A 19,434-nucleotide genomic window follows, 5' to 3' on the forward strand; every position below is an offset into this window, starting at 1 on the left:
TATCATGTCCAAGGTCTGGACATACAACTCCTGCAAATGATCATTTTGTCATTTATTGAAGTAAATGTAATAATTGCTGTGTTTGATTCTTGAAGAAACAACCTGATTTTCACCAAAGAAGATCAGATGAGATGGCTGCTAGTTTTTAAAAGATCTGTTCATTTTACAATATACAGGTCAGGGGTGGTGGAATTCTGTAAGCAACATTCACTCGGGATTGTGGCAGTATTTTGCTTGATCACCTGGATAAACGGGACTATAAAGAAGTTGGGAGAAGAGTGCATGGCCGTTAGGCAGTCCACCCTATTTGGAGAGAGAACCTGGACAAATGATGTGGATTCAAAAACAGTCAGAGCAGCCTGTCCATTGTCAATAGTTAGACTGTCAGTAGTTTAGCACTGACACTTTACCCCTTTAGGATTTGGAAAATACATAGTAAATATCCTAAGTATCCTAAGCAATGTTCAGCTATGGGGAGAAGGTTCTAGTTGTTAAAAATAGGCTGTGGTAACGGAGGATTCAATTTCAAGAGTCTTACTTTGCTCACTAGGCCTGCAGTCAAGGTCTTTACACAAGGCCTGATCCAAACGACTGACGACATTGATCATGTCACCCAAGCTCATTACTACATTGGTTGGCCACAAAGCTGCAGTTGGGACATAGCCCATGGATTACATTCTCTTTGCTGACTGAAGACTAATGCTTGTGTCTGCGTGTATGCGTGCAAAAATAAGTTGAAGTGATCCCAGAACAGAGATCATTCATAAACCACAAAGGAAGTAGAGTATACAAAAGCTGTTTGAGTCAAAGTTTTATTGAATGATTACTTTTTGAAGGCCTGTGGATTTTGTCACTCTGTCTCTTTATATCCAGGTCCCTCGCACTACCATTAATGCTGGTTGCTGGCAAACCTTTTGTCATGACACCACAAACACCTCGATTCATGTTTCACATAAACCAAGTGCAGCAATACTAAAACACAGGATCATGTTCAATTCCAACAGCCTGCCATAACGGTGACTGCACTTTGAAACAAAATTAGAAGTTAAAACTTTTTGCATAAAGGTGGTGCAGCAAAAAAAAAAAAAAAAAAAAAAAAAATTGAATTCTTCAATGTCATGTCAGAATGGTGTCGTCGACCTGTTCTGTTGAATCCGCCTGTCCGGCAAGTTTCTTCAAAGATCGTCGATAGCTTTCAGCCAATAGATCCAGACTGGCAGTATCAAGGATTTTAGAAACATTCTAGATCGAAAGAAAAAAAAAAGGTATGTTTTTTCCTTCTGTTTTAAGCATGTGAATCCAACATCTACCTTCTCATAGAAACATTTTCGAAATCAATCAGTAATTTATTTCAAAACCAAATGGACAGCCATTGGATTCCGACAGTGTAGGAGGCCATTCGGTCCATCAAGTCTGCATCAGCCCTCTGAAGGGGTACTCTAGGTAGGCCCACTCCCCCGCCCTATCTCCATAACCCAACTTAACCTGCGCCACTTTGGACACTAAGGGGAAATTTATCATGGCCAATCCACTAACCTACACATCTTCGGACTGTGGGTGGAAACCGGAAACCCGGAGGAGACCCACGCAGACATGGGGAGAACGTGCAAACTCCACACAGACAGTAAGCCAAGGCCGGAATTGAACCGGAGTCCCTGGCGCTGAGGCAATAATGCTAATCACTGTGCCACATCAAAACGTTAAATAGAGAGGGAGGCACATATACCCTGTCCATCATCAAAACATTAGATGTTTCCTCAGTTATTAAAATAGCTTTAAAAAGAAATTGCTTCCACATTTCCACAGTGGTCATGAAGTCTCCACTTGGCTACTGAACTTGACCACCTTCAAAAGGGAGGGTACCTCAGCTCTTGGGAAGTGAAGCAGCCGCGATTGAAGGAAAGAATAAGGAGCTCAAACACAAAATAAAAGGATGTTCCACAAGCTGTGCTGCCACAAAGAGTAGCAAAGACCAGGTAAGACAGCAATTTTATTTTCATTTGGAAAAGTTAAATTGCATCTAGAAAAACCACTATTGTAGGTCGTTCAGAGAATCATAGAAAAACGTTACAGCACAGAAGGAGGCCATTCGGTCAATCTGTGCTTTATTTTCTATGTTCTATGTTCTTGTCCATGCCAGCCAGAGGACACCCAGGCGCTCTTTCTAATCCCATTTTCCTGCACCTGGTCCATAGCCCTGTAGCTTAGAGCACTTAAGGTGCAGGTCCTTTTTAAAAAGAATTTAGGATCGCTGCCTCCACGACCAAGTGAATTCTAGACGCCCACAATCCTCTGCGTAAAAAAAGTTCTTCCTCATGTCCCCTTTGCATCTTCTGCCTCTTATCTTGAATCAATGTTCCCTGGTTCTAGAATTCTCCACCAAGGGAAACAATTTTACCCTGTCCACTCTTATTGCTTCCCCTCATAATATTGCACAAAGTCCCCATATCTTTGTTCCAAGAAAAATAACCTCAAGCGATGTAATCTCTCCTCGTAGCTACACCTTTCTAGCCCTGGCAACAGTTCATGTTCTTTCTCAATCATTATAAAATCATGCAGAAAAGGAATACCTGGCACTAGGAATTTATGTGGAAGCCAGTTTGGAGTTCAGCAGCAGCATGCTCTCAGATTGAGTGAGAGCGAGAAACAAAGAAGATAGGAGCAGGAGAAGGCCATACGGCCCTTCGAGCCTGCTCCGCCATTTGTCACAATCATGGCTGATCGTCCAACTCAATAGCCTAATCCTGCTTTCTCCCCATTACCCTTAATCCTAATCGCAACAAGTGCCATATCTAGCCACCTCTTGAATGTATTCAATGTCTTAGCCTCAACTACCTCCTGTGGTAATGAATTCCACAGACTCAACACACTTTGGGTGAAGAAATGTCTCCTCACCTCTGTCCTAAATGGTCTTCCCCGAATCCTCAAGACTGAGATTCCTAGTTCTGGACACATCCTCCATGCATCCACCCTACCTAGTCCTGTTAGAATTTTATAAGTCTCTATGAAATTCCCCCTCATTCATCTGAACTCCAACAAAAACAATCCTAACCTAATCAATCTCTCCTCATAAGTCAGTCCCACCATAACAGAACAGGTACTTGCCATCTTGCAGATACTGAGAAAGCCAATCATTTAACATGGGCATAGATAAACAGAGGACCTAATGTACCATGCCAATTCTTGAAGGAATCCAATTAAATACCCTGATTAAAGATGTGTGGGGCAGCTAAAATGTCATCATGCTGTTTCATGAAAGCGCCTACTTTTGTCCAAAAGAAGATTAAAATTTCAGTCAGGAATAGTTTCATTTTTTCGGTGCTTACCGTGAACCTAGAAACCATTGCGTGCTCAGCAGCTAAACAAACTGCTCGTGGAATGAGCCAAATTACAGTAATATCCGCCTGAATTCAGAATTGGATGGTAGATCTTGATCAGGTAAATACGAGAGATAACTTCCCAAGGGACTGTATTCATTATCCTGGAACCAATAATTTCCACTTGATGTTGTAGGATTTGAATACAAAAGCTTCCCTCAGTGTAGCGCACAAAGACTCCGTGAGACGAATAGAGATGAAGTCGATGAGGCTTTATTAAGCGTGTCTGTTCCCCCGCAGCTCAATAGTAGAATGGCCTGCGGGGGAGGACTCCGGCTTCTTATACTCCGCCTTCAGGGCGGAGCTAGAGGTCAACGACCAACCAGGACCCGGGATCTGTCAGCCAATGACATTAGGGCTTCCAGTCCCACATGACCCCTAATACATACTACCACATTCACCCCTCGTCAAAAATGAACCCGGCGGGGTGATGCTTCGCATGGTGGTAAGGGTTCACAGGGCTGGTCCTGGGAGGAAAACATTCACATGGCAATACAGTATTGTACAATTTTGTCCTGTTTCAACTATTTACAGAAGGTATCGGGAGAAAAGCAAATGTTCTTGTGAAAAGTCCATATATTGATTTAGATCGACGCCACGAGTCGGTCGGGCGGTCTGGTCATCAGTGTCGATCGCCTCGGCCCCGGTGGTGGTGGTGGTGCTTGTACCGGTGTTGTCGTCTCCGGGAGCCTTACGGTTTCAGCTTGGGCTTTATTCTTGGTCGGGCCTGAGGGGAGGGGAACCGATCCTCCTGGGAAGGGGGCGGTCGCGGGGTGCGGCGGTGGCAGGAAGGGGGGGGGGGGGTTGGGTGAATGGTGTCGGGGGGGGGGGGGGGGGGGGGGTGTTGCCGGCGGGCGCCAGATCCCGCAGGGAGACCGTGTCCTGTCGGCCGTCGGGGTACTCCACGTAAGCGGACTGCGGGTTCGCGTGGAGGAGGTGAACCCTTTCGACCAACGGGTCCGCCTTGTGTGCCCGCACATGCTTTCAGAGCAAGATGGGTCCTGGGGCCGCCAGCCAGGTCGGCAGCGACGTTCCAGAGGAGGACCTTCTAGGGAAGACAAGGAGACGCTCATGAGGCGTTTGATTAGTGCTCCTACATAATAGCGACCGGATGGAGTGGAGAGCGTCCGGGAGGACCTCCTGCCACCGTGAAACTGGGAGGTCCCTGGACCGTAGGGCCAGTAGGACAGTCTTCCAGACCGTGCCGTTCTCCCTCTCTACTTGCCCGTTCCCCCGGGGGTTGTAGCTGGTCGTCCTGCTTGAGGCTATGCCCTTGCTGAGCAGGAACTGGCGCAGCTCGTCACTCATGAAAGAGGACCCCCTGTCGCTGTGGACGTATGCGGGGCAACCGAACAGTGTGAAGATGGTGTTCAGGGCTTTAATGACTGTGGCCGCGGTCATGTCAGAGCAGGGAATGGCGAATGGGAAGCGGGCGTATTCGTCCACCACATTAAGGAAGTATGTGTTGCGGTCGGTGGAGGGGAGGGGCCCTTTGAAATCCAGACTAAGGCGTTCAAAGGGGCAGGAAGCCTTAATCAGGTGCGCACCATCCGGCCTGAAAAAATGCGATTTGCATTCTGCGCAGATGTGGCAGTCCCTTGTGACTGTACGGACCTCCTCTAAAGAGTATGGGAGGTTGCGGGACTTAATAAAGTGGAAAAACCGAGTGACCCCCGGGTGGCAGAGGTCCTCGTGGAGGGTTTGGAGGCGGTTAATTTGTGCGTTGGCACATGTGCCGCGGGATAGGGCATCGGACGGCTCGTTCAGCTTTCCGGGACGATACAAGATCTCGTAGTTGAAGGTGGAGAGCTCGATCCTCCACCTTAAGATCTTGTCGTTTTTGATTTTGCCCCGCAGTGCATTATCGAACATGAAGGCTACCGACCGTTGGTTGGTGAGGAGAGTGAATCTCCTGCCGGCCAGGTAATGCCTCCAATGTCGCACAGCTTCCACTATGGCTTGGGCTTCCTTTTCCACTGAGGAGTGGCGGATTTCTGAAGCGTGGAGGGTTCGGGAGAAAAAGGCCACGGGTCTGCCCGCTTGGTTAAGGGTGGCCGCTAGAGCTACGTCGGAGGCGTCGCTCTCGACCTGGAAGGGGAGGACTCGTCGATGGCGCGCATCGTGGCCTTTGCAATATCCGCTTTGATGCGGCTGAAGGCCTGGCAAGCCTCTGTCGACAGAGGGAAGGTCGTGGTCTGTATTAGGGGGCGGGCCTTGTCTGCGTACTGGGGGACCCACTGGGCGTAGTATGAAAAAAAAACCCAGGCAGCGTTTCAGGGCTTTTGAGCAGTGCGGGTGGGGAAATTCCATGAGGGCGCGCATACGTTCGGGGTCGGGGCCTATTATCCCATTGCGCACTTCGTAGCCCAGAATGGCGAGCCGGTTGGTGCTAAAAACGCACTTGTCCTCATTGTACGTGAGGTTCAAGGCTTTGGTGGTCTGGAGGAATTTTTGGAGGTTGACGTCGTGGTCCTGCTGGTCGTGGCCGCAGATGGTTACATTGTCGAGATACGGGAACGTGGCCCGCAACCCATGTTGATCAACCATTCGGTCCATCTCCCGTTGGAAGACCGAGACCCCGTTTGTGACGCCAAATGGGACCCTTAGGAAATGGTATAATCGCCCGTCTGCCTCGAAGGCTGTGTACTTGCGGTCACTTGGGCGGATGGGGAGCTGATGGTAGGCGGACTTGAGGTCCACGGTGGAGAAGACTTTATATTGGGCAATCCGATTGACCATGTCGGATATGCGGGGGAGAGGGTACGCGTCTAGTTGTGTGTACCTGTTGATGGTCTGGCTATAGTCTATGACCATCCTTTGTTTCTCCCCTGTCTTCACTACTACCACCTGTGCTCTCCAGGGACTATTGCTGGCCTGGATTATGCCTTCCTTTAGTAGCCGCTGGACTTCGGACCGAATGAAGGTCCGGTCCTGGGCGCTGTACCGTCTGCTCCTAGTGGCGACGGGTTTGCAATCCGGGGTGAGGTTCGCAAACAAGGACAGGGGTTGCACCTTGAGGGTTGCGAGGCCGCAGATAGTGAGTGGGGGTATTGGGCCGCCGAATTTGAACGTAAGGCTCTGTAGATTGCACTGGAAATCTAATCCCAGTAATGTGGGGGCGCAGAGTTGGGGAAGGACGTAGAGCCTGTAGTTTTTGAACTCCCTCCCCTGCACCGTTAGGGTAACTATGCAGAAACCTTGGATCTGTACGGAGTGGGATCCTGCAGCTAGGGAAATCTTTTGTGCGCTGGGATAGGTGGTCAAGGAACAGCGTCTTACCGTGTCGGGGTGGATAAAGCTCTCCGTGCTCCCGGAGTCGACTAGGCATGGTGTCTCGTGCCCGTTTATTAGCACCGTTGTCGTCGTCGTCTGGAGTGTCCGGGGCCGAGCTTGATCGAGCGTAATTGAAGCGAGACGTGGTTGTAGTAGTGGAGCGTCTTCCTCGAACCCCGTGGAGCCGTCGACACTGGGGTCCGTTGTTGCCGTCCAAGTTGGCGTCGGGGGTGAACAAGATGGCTGCCCCCATGCATCGCACATGGCTGGGGGGGGTCACAAGATGGCGGCGGGGGTGGACAAAATGGCCGCCCCCACGCGTCGTACAGGTCTGGGGTGGTCCAAGATGGCGGCGCCCTTCCTCCCCTCGTGGTGGCCGGGACCCAAAATGGCGGCGTCTGCGGGTCGCACATGGGGCGCTGGGGGGGTTGGGGAGCGTTAGGACCGCGCGGAGCTCCCTCATCTCTGGGGACAGCGGTGGTCGGGACCCAAATTGGTAGCGCCGGCGGGTCATACGTGGGGACGGGGGGGGGGGGGGGGTTGGGGAGCGCAAGCGGCGTGCAGGGCTCCCTGTTCTCCCGGGACCGCGGTGGTCGGGACCCAGAGCGGCTGCGCTTGCGGGTCGTACATGGGGCGCTGGGGGGGGTTGGGGAGCGTAAGCGGCTTGCAGGGCTCCCTGTTCTCCCGGGACAGCGGTGACCTCGCGGGACCGGCACACAACCGCGAAATGGCCCTTTTTCCCGCAGCTCTTGCAGATTGCTGCGCGGGCCGGGCAGCGCTGCCGGGGGTGTTTTGCCTGGCCGCAGAAATAGCAGCGGGCGCCCCCGGTGCGACTTGGCGTTTGGACCGCGCAAGCCTGTGGGGTGTGCGGGGGGGGGGGGGGGGTTTGTCGCGACGGGTACGTACGGAGCCCAATGGGCTGCCGCGCGGTTGGGGCCGTAGGCGCGGGTATTTCGCGCGGCCACGTCTAGAGAGGCTGCTAGGGCCCATGCCTCTGAGAGTCCTAGCGACTCTTTTTCTAGAAGTCTTTGGCGGATTTGGGAGGAATTAATACCTGCCACAAAAGCATCGCGCATTAATATGTCCGTGTGTTCATTTGCGTTCACCGAAGGGCAGCTGCAGGCTCGTCCCAAAATCAGCAGCGCGGCGTAGAATTCGTCCATCGATTCTCCGGGACTTTGTCGTCTCGTCGCGAGCTGGTAGCGAGCGTAGATTTGGTTAACTGGGCGGACGTAGAGACTTTTCAGTGCTGCGAACGCCGTCTGGAAATCCTCCGCGTCTTCGATGAGGGAGAAAATCTCCGTGCTTAACCTCGAGTGCAGGACCTGTAGTTTTTGGTCTTCTGTGACCCGGCCGGTGGCCGTTCTGAGGTAGGCCTCAAAACAAGTCTGCCAGTGCTTGAAGGCTGCTGCCGCGTTCACTGCGTGGGGGCTGATCCTCAGGCATTCCGGGATGATCCTGAGCTCCATAGTCCTTTAAGCACGCTTAATAAATTGTAGCGCACAAAGACTCCGTGAGACGAATAGAGATGAAGTCGATGAGGCTTTATTAAGCGTGTCTGTTCCCCCGCAGCTCGATAGTCGAATGGCCTGCGGGGGAGGACTCTGGCTTCTTATACTCCGCCTTCAGGGCGGAGCTAGAGGTCAACGGCCAACCAGGACCCGGGATCTGTCAGCCAATGACATTAGGGCTTCCAGTCCCACATGACCCCTAATACATACTACCACACTCAGGTATTCAAGATGTGAGTGTGACATTGTCTAGTGATACACCCTCCCTCCAATTCAAGCCCTGGTGCCCAGTGTAGCATATTTAGTTCATCACAAAATAAAGGCTTTGTTTGTATAGTATCTAAATTGATAATTAATACTGAAATTCAATAATTTGGAGAATCAGTCAGCCCCTGGATGAGTTACCAGAACTATATATATATATATATATATATATGTTGTGAACTCATTCCAAGGCTGTGAATGGCACGAGAACAAATCTGTGCAGAAAATTTCCTATTTGGCATAATGAGAAACTGTTCAATGTTACGGGACAATGAATTTGATCCTTGCAACTAAATACGCCCAATATTCATTTTGTTGAAGTTAGTGGGTATTGTAGCATAGTGGTTATGTTACTGGACTAGTTATCCAGAAGCATGGACTAATGATTCAGAGACAGGAGTTCAAATCCCATTTAGCAGCTGGGAAATTTCAATTGTTTTAATTAAATAAATTTGGGATAAAAAGCAATTAACAGCAATGGTGACTAGGAAACTGCCAGATTGTTGTAAAAACCCACCTGCTTCACCGAGTGTCCTTTAGGAAATTTGCTATCCTTACCTGGTGTGGCTCTAGACTTTTAATCGTGCTCTCTCAGAATGCCACTCGTTTGTATTCAAGATTTATCACCAAAGGCAGCTGAGCATGAGCAACAAATGCTGGTCTTGCCAGGAACATCCACACCACACTCATGAGCAAAATGGAAGTTTTGCTAATCTTATTTTAACTTCTGCGTGGTTTCAGTGCAAGACAATCCTGAAGATTTTGGAGAATTGGGAGAGCAATATTGTGAAGTCCTTTTTCCTGGCCTTCGAGTCCCTCTTCCATGCTTTTGGCACTAATCTGATTGACATGGGTGTCCAGCCAGCTGGCCTCCCAAGGAGTCCAAGCTGTTCTGATAACATGCACATTTAGGTGCTTATTAAAATGTAGAGCTATGGTAGTGATACTGGAGGCTCCAATTTCTTTCAATCACCCATGGTTACCAGGAATCTCTCCAGCTCTTACCGCTTGCCATTGGTGCATCGTATAAGGATTTACAAGTTGGTACTCAACCTGTTCTCAAAGAACAAGTTAGAGTCATTTGTATTTAGGAGGTCAAAGCAATGACCCTCATCTAAAATACTGCTTACAAAGGGGGGCAAAATCATTTAGTACATTCCACATACCTGATACAGTTCTTCTCCTTCCCTTAACCGGAGCAGGTTGACAATGGCCTGTTCGCTGTACGCTCGCACACTGGTGTTTTTGTCTTTTGTATTGTCAAGCAAGGCTTTCAGAATAGGTTTGATTGTCTGGGGGTCAAGTGGATTCGAAGTGTCTTTATTCACTAACCAGATCATTTTCTCCGCTACCAACTTCACATCACTCGATGAATTCTGCAAATTCTGTATGGCGAAAGTGAGAGGGTCAAGTACTAGATCAATGGACCAATAAATAAACAGAAACAACTTATTTTTATACTACCTTGGGTGCTCCCCAGGATCAATCTTTAGCCTTCTATTTCTCTCCAACATGCTGCCCCTCGGTGACCGCATTCAGAAACACAGCTTCCAGTTTCCACATTGTATACAAACACCCTACCTCACCACTACCTCTCACGATTTCTCCAGTCTCAAAATTGTCACACCACTTGTCCAGTAACAGATAAGCAAAGATTTCCTCCAGCTAAATATTGGGAAGGCATAAGCCATTGTCTTTGGTTGCTGCCATAATCCTCATTCCCTGGCAACTGCCTGAGCCTGAACCAGATTGTTAGCAACCATGATGTGTTATTTGACTCCAAGGTGAACTTCCGACCACGTATCCACGTCATCACTAACACTGCCCTTTCCCACCTCAATAGTATGGTCCAAAGTTACCCCTACCTCAGCTCATCTGCTGCTAAACACCTCATTCATGCCTCCATTGCCTCTGGACTTGACTAATCCAATGCACTCCTGGCTGGCCGACAGGTTTCACTTTTGCGCAAACTTAATGTTTTCCCCTTTTGTGTTAACTCACATGAAGTTCCATTCAGCCATTACCTTTGTGTTTGCTGACCTACATTGATTCCCAGTTAGGAAATATCTTGCTTTTAAAATTCTCATCCATGATTTCAAATCCCATCTCTGACATCATCTCTCCCTATCTTTAATCTCCTCAGTTCCCAAACTCTCACATCTTTGATCCCCCAATCCTGGCTTCCAAAGTCGTTGCTGCTTGAAGCTACTGCGACCAGGCGATCTACTGTTATGGTATGTCACGCTTGTTTACTTGCACCTCCTGAGCATCCCCAATTTAATTTTTCCACCATTGGTGGTCATGCCTTCAGCAGCCAAGGCCAAACCCATCTGTATCTGTACCTCTATTCCCTCCTTATGATCTTTAAAACCTACCTTTTGGACCATTAATTGGTTATCTATCTTATTATCACTCTATGCCACTTGTCAAATGTTGAGAAACAATGCTTCCTTGAAAGAGCCACTTTAAAGGCGCTATATAAATGCAAATTATTGTTCAAACACAGACAGGTACGATGGGAGCCTGTGGAGATTTTGCCTTGGTTGTTTTCCCCATTCTTCACCCACTGAAACTTGATGCACAAATACCATCACTGCTACCAGTTACTTTGGTCTCACATATCGCTAATTAAATCCAACTTCCATACTTCTTTTCACAGGCAGTGGAACACATTATCTGGTCCCAGTTCTTACCCCCTGAATTGGTCCCAGTTCTTACCCCCTAAATTTACTTTCCCTTCCTATCTGCTCCAAGTTTATTTTCTTCTACCAACACTTGGTCTTGATCCTCAATATCAGCAGCCTTTTAAACAATATATAATTCCCTTTAATTTTGCATTTCATATTTAATAAAATAGGGTCTTTTAAGCCACAGGATCAAAAGACGTGATGTATGGTAATTGCTGAGGCATTAAGAACCTCTATAGCCAACACATACTTTATGCTACGACAAGAAATAAACATCAACATATTTAAAATATTTCAAGTCATGGAAAGCCTGTTAAAAATATGATTCAAATTCTTCACTAATTTGTTGGAAAATCATGGAACTAAATGATTTGACAAGAGATAAGAACAGGAATAGCCCATACAGCCCATTAAGCTTGCTCTGCCATTCTGTACAGTCATGGCTGATCGTGGATTTCAACTCCACATTCCTGGCTGCTCCCTCAATTCTGAGGGAGATCAAAAGTTTTCAGACTTAATATATTTAACGATGGAGCAGTCACAACCCACCAGAGTAGAGAATTCCAAAGATTTACAACCCTTTGAGCGAATATATTTTTCCTGATCCCAGACCTTACTGATTTTCCCCTTAGCCCCAGTGTTCTAGATTTCCCAGCCAGAGGAACAACATCTCACTGTCTAACCTGACAATCTCTTCAGAGTCTTGTATGTTTTAATAAGACCATCTCTCAGTCTTCAAAACTCCAGAGAGTACAGACCCAATTTACTCAGCTTCTCATCATAGGACAACCCCCTCAACCCAGGCACCAATCACGTGAATCTTCGCTGCACTATCTCCGATGCAATCATATCCTTCCTTAAATAAGGAGAACAAAATTGCTTACAGTATTTCAGGTGTGGTTTCACCAAAGTCCTGTACAAATGTAGCATGACTGTACTCCAATCCCCTTGCAATAAAGGCCATCAACATTTACAAGTTGAACACTTTAAAAAAAACAGTCTGCGTTTCTATTCTTATGGCCGACGTGAATGAACTCAAACTTCCCCACATTACACTCCATCTGCCACCTTGTTGCCCACTCACTTAACCTGCAAATCTCTTTGCACCCTCGCTCTATCCTTCTCACAGCTTACCTTTCTACCTAGTAATGTCAGCAAACACAGATACATTACCCTCAATTTTTTTGTCTGTCATTAATATAGATCAGCGGTGGACCTGTCCTTATTTGTCACCACAACTCCATAAACCCTCATCTTGCCCATTAACCTTTTCTGTGGCACCTTATTGAATGCTTTTGGAATTCCAGATATACCAGATCTACTCATTCCCCTTTATTTAACCTACTAGTTACATCCGCAAAAAACTCAAATACATTTGTCGAACACCATTTCGTTTTCGTAAAACCATGTTGATTCTGTCTGATCATATTATGATTTTTTTTCAGTGCACTGTTAGGACTTCCTTAATAATAGTTTCCGACATTTTCCCAATGACTGATGTCATGCTAACTGTTCTGTCGTTCCATACATAAAAAGGTCCGGTGTGGGGGTGAAAAAGATCAAGTTCTCTGATGGAAATTTGAAACACATAGATTTTATCATCCAGCTCAATGTGTCAATGTCAAAAGCTGTACTCAAATACATTGCTACTTGCCTATTCCCATTCATGTGAAATTGCTCCTGCTAAGTCCAATGATTATAGTGATGATCCCGCACAGTAATATTCTATCCGACTGGGTCTGTTTTGTCTTACCTTCACCAGCAATGTGACAAGTTTTGGAGATAGTGCCCCACCCTCGGCCTGTACTTGGTGTTTCATCAGGAAACCCATGGCCCGGATTCCACTTGTAGCAATGGGAATCTACAGTACATAAAGAGATGACATTTTATTTTCAAGTCAGTGAAACAATTGAATATTAATTTTTTAAAATTAGAAGTTCCTATCGAAAACAGACTGGCAACCTTTCCCAGAATTATTACTGCCTGTCCAGTAATTGGGTTATTAAACCTGGGTGCTTACCATAGTGCATTGAAATGTGCAGAAAGAATATTTTTTTTAAAATGTGCATTTCTGTAGCTCATCATACTTGCCCAATTCCTCAAAAGCTCCATGCAATTAATTACTTTAAGTAAACAACTCATTAACCTGTCTTTGAAAGTAAGCAACACCTCATACTCGTGGAAGTCACTGATCTCCTTTCTGAGTTGTGAACATCTAGAGAATGCAAAAAGACTCAGGCAGGGAGTTTTACAGGAGAGGCTGTGAATTTGGTCAGGCTTGACAAAATGAGAGAGAAAACTGTGAATGAAGAGCAGCGGCCCATCAAGCATCTAACCCATCCCTCCCTGGTGAAAACTTTTCCTGAGTCAAGAGGTAAGAAATTCAAAAGGAAAGACAGAAGCCACCTTAACTAAAGAAAGACATGGGGTACAGTTACATGTTCCTTTCTATTAGGAAGTTCCATGCGGATGAGCAAACCATTGATTGGTACCCAACTGTAAAATAAAGCAGTTTAACAACTGATTTCCAGTCTTCTCTCAAGAGTTTGCCTGGCCCCCACATTAGAGAATTGCATAAAACTAGGCAGATCATAAAGTGAATCTGTCGGACTATATGTAGGCCAGTGAGCATTAACTCATGCAAAATTAAGATGTTCAGTCTGCTTCCAAATTGACTGATGCCACATACTCCAAAGGAGCAACAGCAGGCCTGGGTATGTAACACTACTGGCCAAGAATATCTTCCAAACGACGAGTTGTCAGGACAAATCTTTCCGCTTTGTCAGAAACACACGTCAAAAAAAAGAAGTCATGCACTATTGGGATGTAGTGGTATTGAGTAATCAGTTACCAGAGAGGATTTGTGGATCGCAAACCCAAATCTTACAGTCAGTATAGATTGGTCAATTAGATGTTGTTCAATTTATCTGTGGAGTTATGTTTAAATGTTTGATATTTTGCTGCAATTTAAATTCTGGATCATGGGGAACAAGGTCCACCTGTGGGAGTGAAGGTGGTTGGGACAGGGCTAACTATATTTCACTAGGTTTAAAATTTAACGGCCATTGTGGGATTGAAGCAGTACGACAATATTGAGTTGAATAGAGCCTAAACCTTTTTTTTTTTCATACAGGACAGGCATTCAAGGTTATGTTCTAATTAGTTCAAGACACACTACTTAAATTTTTTGAAATATTTATATGTTTAAATTTTATACTCTGTGCGGCATACATCCAAGATTAGGAGGGTTAAAATGGCAGGCCAGCTGTACGCTGGCATGTATGTTTCTGGATGTGCAAGTCTTGGAATACTTACACTTGCATAAGTATTTTCAGCTGTAGTCACTCTAGCTTGTGGAAGGATAGGAATTAGTCACATACAGGGTGGATGGTTTCTGGAGGACATGTTGCAAGAGGTGGTCATTTCACAGGTAGACAGAGTGACAGCAGACAGATTAGGTTGAGAAAGGGAATGTGAATCAATACCCGAGGGTATTTTCTCAACAGATGTTTCCAATTTGGAGAAGGCAGCCACAAGCAATATTGCTCCCATGCAAAAGATGTTGCCAAAGTGCATAAAGAGTGATCGTGGAAAATTCTATAAGGAGAAGGTACCGTCACCGCATGCCCTGGTAATCCTCTTGGTAATTTACTCTTTTTTCCCCCCCAATGTATACGGATTTGAATATTTAGCGATACATCACCAGGATCAGTCTGGACCACATCATGCACTCCATCTTAAAATTCTCATCCCGGTGATCACCTTGTCCCTCCCGATTTCTGCAACGTCCTGTAGATGGGCAATCCACTGAGAACTCTACATTCTTCCAACCCTTGCTTCTTCTTCATTCCACATTTCCTTCCACCCATCATTGGTGGCCTCATCTTCAACCAAGGCTCTGGAATACCATCCCTAAATTTGTCTGCCTTTCTCTTCTCCTTCAAGACACTCTTTATAACGTACCTCCACTGGCAAGCTTTCAGTCACCGTTTCCAAAGTTTCCTTTGGCTCAGTGCCAATTTTTGTCTGATCATGCTCCTGTGAAAATCTTTGGGATATTTTGCTACAACAAAGGTGCAAATTGTTGTTGTTGATTTATAATTACAAATTTGAGTGTGGAGCCATGGGATGTTCCTCAGGGTAAGTGACAAAACAGCAGAAACACTTGAGGGGGAATCAGTTGGTCATCTTGGGTCATGTCAGAATCAATGACATCGTAAAAAAACTAGATTTGAGCCTTTCAGAGATTATAGTTTCAAGGCGCACCATGGGTATCAATACACTCGGTACAGGGCTGAAGAACTGCTGCATGGTCAGAGATGCTGCCTACAAGATGCCCATTTGGAGGATATAAAACATCTCATGGGACTATCTGCAGAGCAGGGAGCTTGTGCTTTTCCCACCGTTCCTCCTTTAATCAGGTGATAGAATTAACTAGTCATTTGTCAGATTTGCTGTTTGTGGAGCCTTGCTGCATGCAAACTGGCTGCTGTAAGAGTGAATTTTGAAAAAAAATATTTTAGGCCATCCCAAGGACGTGAAAGGCACAATTTGGAAACTCTGTCTTCTTTCGGGTATCAGGCGATAGACTACTAGGACTTTAAAAGCTTCTCTATGGTGGCCTCGTGCCATCCAGTGTAAGAACCGTCAGGAAGGTGGCATACACCAGAACAGAACTGGGAAGATTAACTCCAACTATGCTCTTGCCTCAGATCATCTGCTTTGGAGACCTCTATCCGTGCCTTTATCACCTCCAGATTTGACTATTCTAACACTGGCTTTTACATTCTACTATGTGTAAACTTGGGATCATCAGAGCTCTGCTGCACATGTTCTAACTTGCACCTGTTCACCCATCACGCCTGTGCTCACTGACCTACACTGGCTTCCAGTCAAGCAACATCTCGATTATAAAATTCTCATCATCAATTTCTAATCCCTTCTTGGTCTTGTCCCTCCCAATCTACGATTTCCTGCAGCTCCCTAAGATATTTACACTCCTCTAACTCCAGCCTCTTTTTTAGCCCCAATTTTAATCGCTTCATCATTGGCGGTTTGTCTTCAGTCACTTCAGCCCAGAACTCTGGAATTCTCTCCCTAAACCTCTCCGCTTCACTTTCTTCCTTAAGAGCATCCCTTAAAAGTAAGCTCTTTGATCAAGCTTTAGGTCATCTGCCTAATTTTTGCCGTATGTGGCTCTGTGCCATCATTTATTTTAAAATACCCCCGTGAAGTGCCTTTGGGTGTGTTATTATACCAAAGGCACTAGGTAAATACAAGTTGTTACTATTGCAAACTAAAGCTGTGAGGAAGGGTTTAAACTAATTTGGAAGGGGAAAGAAAAACTGATATTAGCAGTGGAACTGCTGGGAAAGGAAAGGAAAGCAAACTTCAGGTGTATAGGACATAGGGTGGAGAAAAATTTTAGAAGGGTTAAACCAGAACAACAGAGTTTTACAAAAAAATCAGATCAAAGGCAAAAGAGAGAAACTGCAAATAAAATAATCTAAATTTAGATGGACAGGAATGTTCAGAATATGCAATTGGGGAACCAGAATCACTGCAGGAAATAAAAAAAATCACGACAATTACAACATCTGAAGTCTGACTGCAGCTGGGTCAGGATTGGGAAGTAAATAGTTCAGGGTATAAATCAGCATGGAATCACTGCACCAAAATAATGTAAATAAGATGGAGCTGAAGAACAGCATCTGGAAGTATGTTATTGGTGCAAACAGCAGATAGAAAATGGGGAATGAGCTATTTTGACAAATGAGGGAGGGCATGCATTGACAATAGAGTTAGAGTTTAATAATTCAAAACTAGACTGTGATAGAGAAAGTGCAAAGTTTTTTTGTAATAAACATTTTATTGAGGTATTTTTGGTATAGAAACTACAATGAAATAGACAAGATACATGAAACCATAAACATAGTGCAAAAACCGTTTACCTTTCGTACAGGTCCCACCCTTATTGACCCCCCACTCTAACTTAAACTACCCCGCCGCCGGTCTGCTGACGATTAATTTTCCGCAAGGGAAGTCGATGAACGGCTGCCACCTCCGGGTGAACCCGAACAGTGAACCTCTCAAGGCGAACGTAATTTTCTCCATACAGAGAATGCTAGCCATGTCCGATAGCCAGGTCTCCGGGGACTTTGGGTCCCTCCATGCTAATAGTATCCGTCTTCGGGCTACCAGGGAAGCAAAGGCCAAAACATCTGACTCTTTCTCCTCCTGGATTCCCGGATCTAGCGACACCCCGAAAATCGCCACCCCTGGACCCAGCGCCACCCTTGTTTTTAAAACCTTGGACATGACGTCAGCAAACCCCTGCCAAAATCCCCGAAGCTTTGGACATGTCCAAAACATGTGGACATGGTTCGCTGGCCCTCTCGCGCATTTTATGCACCTGTCTACCACCCCAAAGAATCTGCTCATCCGGGCCACTGACATGTGAGCCCGGTGCACAACGTTAAATTGTATCAGGCTGAGCCTGGCACATGCTGCAGATGCGTTGACTCTACTCAACGCGTCTGCCCATAAACCATCCTCTATCTCACCTCCCAGCTCCTCCTCCCACTTGCGCTTCAGCTCCTCGGTCTGCGACTCCTCCAACCCCATAAGCTCCTGAGAGATGTCCGAGACGCTCCCCTCCCCTACCCACCCTCTGGAAATGACCCTGCCCTGAATCTCCCTCAGCGGTAGGAGCGGGAAGGTTGCCACCTGTTTACGAAGGAAGTCCCGCACCTACAAATATCTGAATTTGTTTCCCCTCGCCAGCCCAAACTTTTCCTCCAGCTCCCTCATACTCGGGAAACCCCCCTCAATGAACACATCCCCCGTCCTCTCAATCCTGCTCTCTGCCATACCCGGAACCCCCCATCCATACTCCCCGAGGCAAACCAGTGGTTATCACAAATTGGGGCCCAGACCGATACTCCCACATGCTGCCTCCACTGGCCCCAAACTCTCAGGGCTGCCATCACCACGGGGCTAGTGGATACTGTGCCAGCGAGAGCAGCAGAGGTGCAGTTACCAACGCCCCCAGACTGAGCCCTTACAAGAAGCCGCCTCCATAAGCACCCACGCCGACCCCTCCCCCACCACCCACTTCCTCATCATGGCTATGTTAGCCGCCCAGTAATAGTTGCTAAAATTTGGCAGCGCCAGCCAGCTCTCTCCCCGACTCCGCTCAAGCATTACACCTTCCTTACTCGCGGGGTTTGCCCGCCCAGACGAAGCCCGTGATCACCCTGTTGACTCGCTTAAAAAAGGACCGTGGAATAAAAATGGGGAGACATTGAAATACAAATAGGAAATCGGGAGGACTGTCATTTTCACCGTTTGTACCCTCCCAGCCAGCAACAACGGGAGCGCGTCCCATCTCCGGAAATCGTCCTTCAATTGATCCACTAGCCAGGCCAGATTCAATGTATGCAGCCGGTCCCGTTCCTGCACCACTTGGATGCTCAGGTACCTAAAACTACCCCCTACTGACCTAAACGGCAGCTCCCCCAGTCGCCCCTCCTGTCCCCCCGCCTGAACCACAAAGATCTCACTCTTATCCATGTTTAGTTTATACCCCGAAAACCGGCCGAATTCCCCATAAACCTTCATGATTCCCTCCATCCCCTCTACTGGGTGCAAAACGTACAGAAGCAGATCATCCGTATAGAGTGAAACCCTGTGCTTCCCCCCCCACCCCCCCCGCCCCGTCCCCTCCAGCCCCTTGAAGCTCTCAGGGCGATTGTCAACGGCTCTACAGCCAGCGCAAACAACAGTGGGGAGAGGGGGCATCCCTGTCTCGTTCCCCGGTGCGTCTAAAATAGTCCGAAGTTGTCCTGTTCGTCCGCACACTTGCCACAGGAGCTTGATACAGTAACCTGACCCAGTCAATAAAGCCCCGCCCAAATCCGAACCGTCCCAGTATCTCCCACATATCAGCCCATTCTACCCGATCACAAGACTTTTCTGCATCCATTGCGATCACTACCTCAACCTCCCTACCCCCGGGCATCATGATCACATTTAACAGCCTTCTTACATTGGCCACCAACTGCCTACCCTTAACAAACCCCGTCTGGTCCTCCCCAATAACGTCCGGAACACAGTCCTCAATCCTGGAGGACAAGATTTTGGCCAGCAACATGGCATCCACATTCAGCAGGGCGATCGGCCTGTAGGACCCACACAGCTCCGGGTTCTTGCCTCGCTTAAGAATCAGCGAAATCATTGCCTGTGACATCGTCGGGGGCAGCACCCCTCTTTCCCTTGCCTCATTGAACATCCTCATCAACACCGGCCTCATTAAACATTCTC

At 47.0% G+C, this 19,434-nt stretch overlaps 1 protein-coding gene across 3 annotated transcripts in view; it reads right to left on the reverse strand.

Moving 5' to 3' along the window:
- Positions 1–798: 798 nt before the first annotated feature.
- Positions 799–19,434, reverse strand: part of gcn1 (GCN1 activator of EIF2AK4) — a 199,526-nt gene continuing 180,890 nt past the window's right edge. For all 3 annotated transcript variants that reach the window (XM_072498447.1, XM_072498433.1, XM_072498440.1), the window contains exons 56-58: positions 12,866–12,973; positions 9,592–9,810; positions 799–1,242 (exon numbers count right to left, since the gene is read on the reverse strand). In XM_072498447.1, coding sequence (XP_072354548.1) covers positions 1,117–1,242; positions 9,592–9,810; positions 12,866–12,973 — 453 coding nt within the window. In that variant the 3' untranslated portion in view covers positions 799–1,116. The remainder of the gene's footprint in view (positions 1,243–9,591; positions 9,811–12,865; positions 12,974–19,434) is intronic.

The sequence above is a fragment of the Scyliorhinus torazame genome, chromosome 1, assembly GCF_047496885.1.
Source record: "Scyliorhinus torazame isolate Kashiwa2021f chromosome 1, sScyTor2.1, whole genome shotgun sequence".
NCBI classification, from domain to species: domain Eukaryota; kingdom Metazoa; phylum Chordata; class Chondrichthyes; order Carcharhiniformes; family Scyliorhinidae; genus Scyliorhinus; species Scyliorhinus torazame.